We start from the raw sequence: 3,924 nt of genomic DNA on the forward strand, positions 1-3,924 counted from the left end.
GTTGTTGTTGTTGTTGTTGTTGTTAATAATGTTGTTGATGCCGCTGTTGTTGTTGTTGCTGCTGTTGTTGTTGTTGTTCGCATTTGTACTTTTTTGTTAACAGTCTTTTTCTTTTGGAATCGAAAATATCAAAATTCTCCAGCCAAGTGTTGATTTACACAACAACAACAACAACCACAACAAATACATCAACATCATCATCATCATAACTATCATCATCCTCACCATCATCATCAACACTACCAACAACAACAACAGCAACAACAAAAACAACATCAACACCATCATCATAATTATTTTTATCACCAACAACAACACTTAATCCACACAATCAACAATGATCAATATTGACAATTGCTTCTTTTTCTCTAGTAGACATGTTAGCGTCATTATTATTATTATTATTGCTATTGTTGTTGTTGTTGTTGTCATTTTTGTTGATGTTATTGACAATGACGTCATCATTGTCGTCATCAATGTGTACGATTTTATTATGGTCGTCATCTTTATCGGACCTGACAACGGTGCTGTATTCACAATTTTTAAGCTTTAGCAACTGTTGCTGTGTCAGATTGTTGTTGTTGTTGATGTTGTTGTTGTTGTTGTTGTTGTTTAGAGTGGTCGAGTACTGAGTTTGCATGACGCAACTAGAATCGTATTCCTCATCTTCGATTGTTGAAACTTTGTTACAGAAACAACAACAGCAACCGCAACCATTTGTCGATAGACATTTGTTATTGTTGTTGTTGTTGTTGCACCTACGGCGACCACCACAACAACAACAAAATCCGGAGCTCTGACATTTATTTATAATACCGGAAAAGGCGAGTCGAAGTCCTTTCCGGAAACTGGAAGAGAGGAAGCAGTAGATGACGGGATTGGCGCAGGTGTGAAGGAATGGTAGGTAGTCTGCTGAGATCTGAGTGAGTTGTCGGTCGGTTGGTCGGTTGGTTGGTTTGTTGGTCAACAAAATGCTATCGTCGTCATCATCACTAACAACAACAACAACAACATCGCTGTCAACAACAATGACACCACACGACCACCAACAATGACAGCAATAGTAACAGCATTATCGATAACAACAAAATTTTCATCATCATAACAACAACAACAACAACAAATTCATCACCGCAACAACAACAACAACAACAACATTATTATTATCACCACAACTACAACAGCCAAATTATCCCCACCCCAACAACAACAACATCATTATCACCACAACAACAACTACTACTACTACTACATCATATTCATTATTACCGCAACAACGACAATTAAACTGACTCCGAGAAAGAAAATTAATTCTCCGAGGAACAAGTTCTCAGTTTGATGTTTCTTCAAAACGTTAATCACCCACTTCGGTCCGAAGCAAAGGAAGAACAAGCTGATTATTACCAACAACATCTTGATTACCTGATTATCGTTGTTGTTGTTGTTGATGTTGTTATGGTTGTTGTAGTTGTTGATGTTGTTGTGGTTGTTTTTGTGGTTGTTGTAGTTATGATTGTTGTTATGGGTTGTTGTTGTTGTTGTAGCTGTTGTTGTGGTTGTTGTGGTTGTTGTTGTAGTAGTTGTTGTGGTTGTTGTTGTTGTGGTGGTTATTGTTGTTGTTGTCGATCTAAGTCTAATGATGACGACGACGATAACGATAATAAAAATAAAAATCCTATTAATTAAAAACCATAGAAAATAAAGTTATTAGCTTCTATATCTATGGTAAAAAATAATGACCTGTTTGCGGGAATCTTTCAAATCCCCGCTACCTTTCGCGCGCTTGTTGACGGCCCCCTCTGACGTCATCATCAACGTCATACCGCTGTTTCTATTTTTAGCAGACGGGCACGTGATCGCCATGGTAACCATTTTCGTTCTTTTATTTTGTTGTTGTTGCTGTTTTTGCAGCTGTTGTAACTGCATACAACTATTTCCGTCAGATTGTCTGGATAGGGTTGTTGATGTTGTTGTTGTTATTGATGATGTTGATGATGTTGTTGTTGTTGTCGTTGATGATGAAGATGATTGTGATGTTGTTGTTTATGAAGAAGAAGCTGTCGATGTTTATGATGATGATAACGAGGACGACGATGGTGATAGTAATGATGACGATGATGATGATGGCGATGAAGTTGGTGGCGACGATGGTGGTTATGATAGTTGGAAAGTAGCGACTGAAAAGAATGAATGAATGTAGAATGAAAAAGTTCACCTTGAACTTTCACCATCAATTACGTTTTTAAATCAAAAGCATTGTTACAGTTATTACAAGTTTTTATTATTATTATTATTATTATTATTGTTATTATTACTACTACTACTACTACTACTACTGCTGCTGCTGCTACTACTACTACTACTACGTTTGCTGCTACTGCAGCTACTGCTATTGCCACAAAATTGTTTCTGATGTTAATAAATAATATTAATATGCACATACATACATATATACAAACAAACAAACATACATACATACATATATACATACATAAATATACAAACATACATACATACATACAATACATACTTACACACATACAAACAAACAAACAAACATACATACATACATACATACATACAATACATACTTACGTACAAACAAACAAACAAACATACAAACATACATACATACAACAAACAAACAAACATATAAAAAAACATACAAACAAACATACAAACAAACCAACTCTAATTACCAAGCGAGATACTAAACAAACGACAGTGCATTCAAGCGTTTAACAAATGGTAAACAAGGCGAAAAAATGAAAATAAAAACACACATACACACACAAACACATACACACATACACACACATACACACACTCTTCAATTTACTCACACATTCACACAAACGAAACAAGCCAGTGTACATTTCTTTATACTTTATCGTTTTGTGTATATGTGTAAGAGTCATGAGTGTATGTGTGTGTGTGTGTGTGTGTGTGTGCGTGTGTGTGTGTTGTTTTGTGTTGTGTGTATGATTGTGAATGAAATGGTGATTGATTCTTTCCTTAATTTATCGGTTTCTCGTGAGTTTTATTCATCATGATTACTGCAGTTTTTGTGGATGTTGTTTGTTGTTGTTGTTTGTTGTTGTTTGTTGTTGTTGTTGTTGCTGTATATTTGTTGATAATAATATTATTATACTGCTATTTTGCTGTTGTTGTTTAATGCTACGAATAATTTTATTATTTATCCTTGTCGAAACTATCATAATCATTACTTTCATCACCACCATCATCATCATCATCATCATTACAATAATGGAAACAACGAAAGCTTAAAACGAGCTAACCCAGTTAGCTTATTCAGTTCTTTGGTACTCTTCCAAAGAACCTTAATAACGAAAGAGTAGCAGAAAAACATGGCGGCCAGGGGCAACAGGAAAAGGATCAGAAACTGAAACCAGGTCATCAACTGTCGGATGACCTTGACATTGGTGTCTTCGCAGCTGAAGACGACGATGTAGCTGCTGCTGTTGTGGTACGCCGTTCGGCTGATGTCCTGATAATGATGATGATGATGAGGAGGAGGATGATGATGATGATGATGATGATGATGTAAGGACGATAATGATGATGACGTAATAATGATGGCGGCGATGATGACGTCAAAGAAGAAGACGATGACGTAAATAATGACTTCGCCATTGCAATTGATTTGTCATGGACTAATGAAAAAAAGTATAAGCGATGCTTCTGCAGCTGTTGTTGTTGCTGCTGATGCTGCTGCTGATGCTGTTGATCATGATGATGATGATGACGATGATGACGATGACGTTGATGATGATGATGATGACGACGACATTGATGATGACGATGATGCCAATGACAATATGAAACTGACACACACATATATAGATGTCCATCAATAGACAAACATTGATATCTATTAATAGACAAACAAACACACAAACACAC

The 3,924-nt window shown here is 36.1% G+C and overlaps 1 protein-coding gene across 1 annotated transcript; it reads right to left on the reverse strand.

Annotated features, from left to right (window-relative positions):
- Positions 1-331: 331 nt before the first annotated feature.
- HELRODRAFT_176320 (hypothetical protein) lies at positions 332-3,418 on the reverse strand (the record flags this gene model as incomplete). The annotated part of the gene is made up of 4 exons (XM_009023543.1): positions 332-919; positions 1,294-1,422; positions 1,741-1,948; positions 3,300-3,418. The coding sequence occupies 4 exons, from the start codon at positions 3,416-3,418 to the stop codon at positions 332-334; spliced, it is 1,044 nt and encodes a 347-aa protein (XP_009021791.1).
- Positions 3,419-3,924: the final 506 nt, after the last annotated feature.

This window comes from Helobdella robusta, assembly GCF_000326865.2.
Source record: "Helobdella robusta unplaced genomic scaffold HELROscaffold_37, whole genome shotgun sequence".
NCBI classification, from domain to species: domain Eukaryota; kingdom Metazoa; phylum Annelida; class Clitellata; order Rhynchobdellida; family Glossiphoniidae; genus Helobdella; species Helobdella robusta.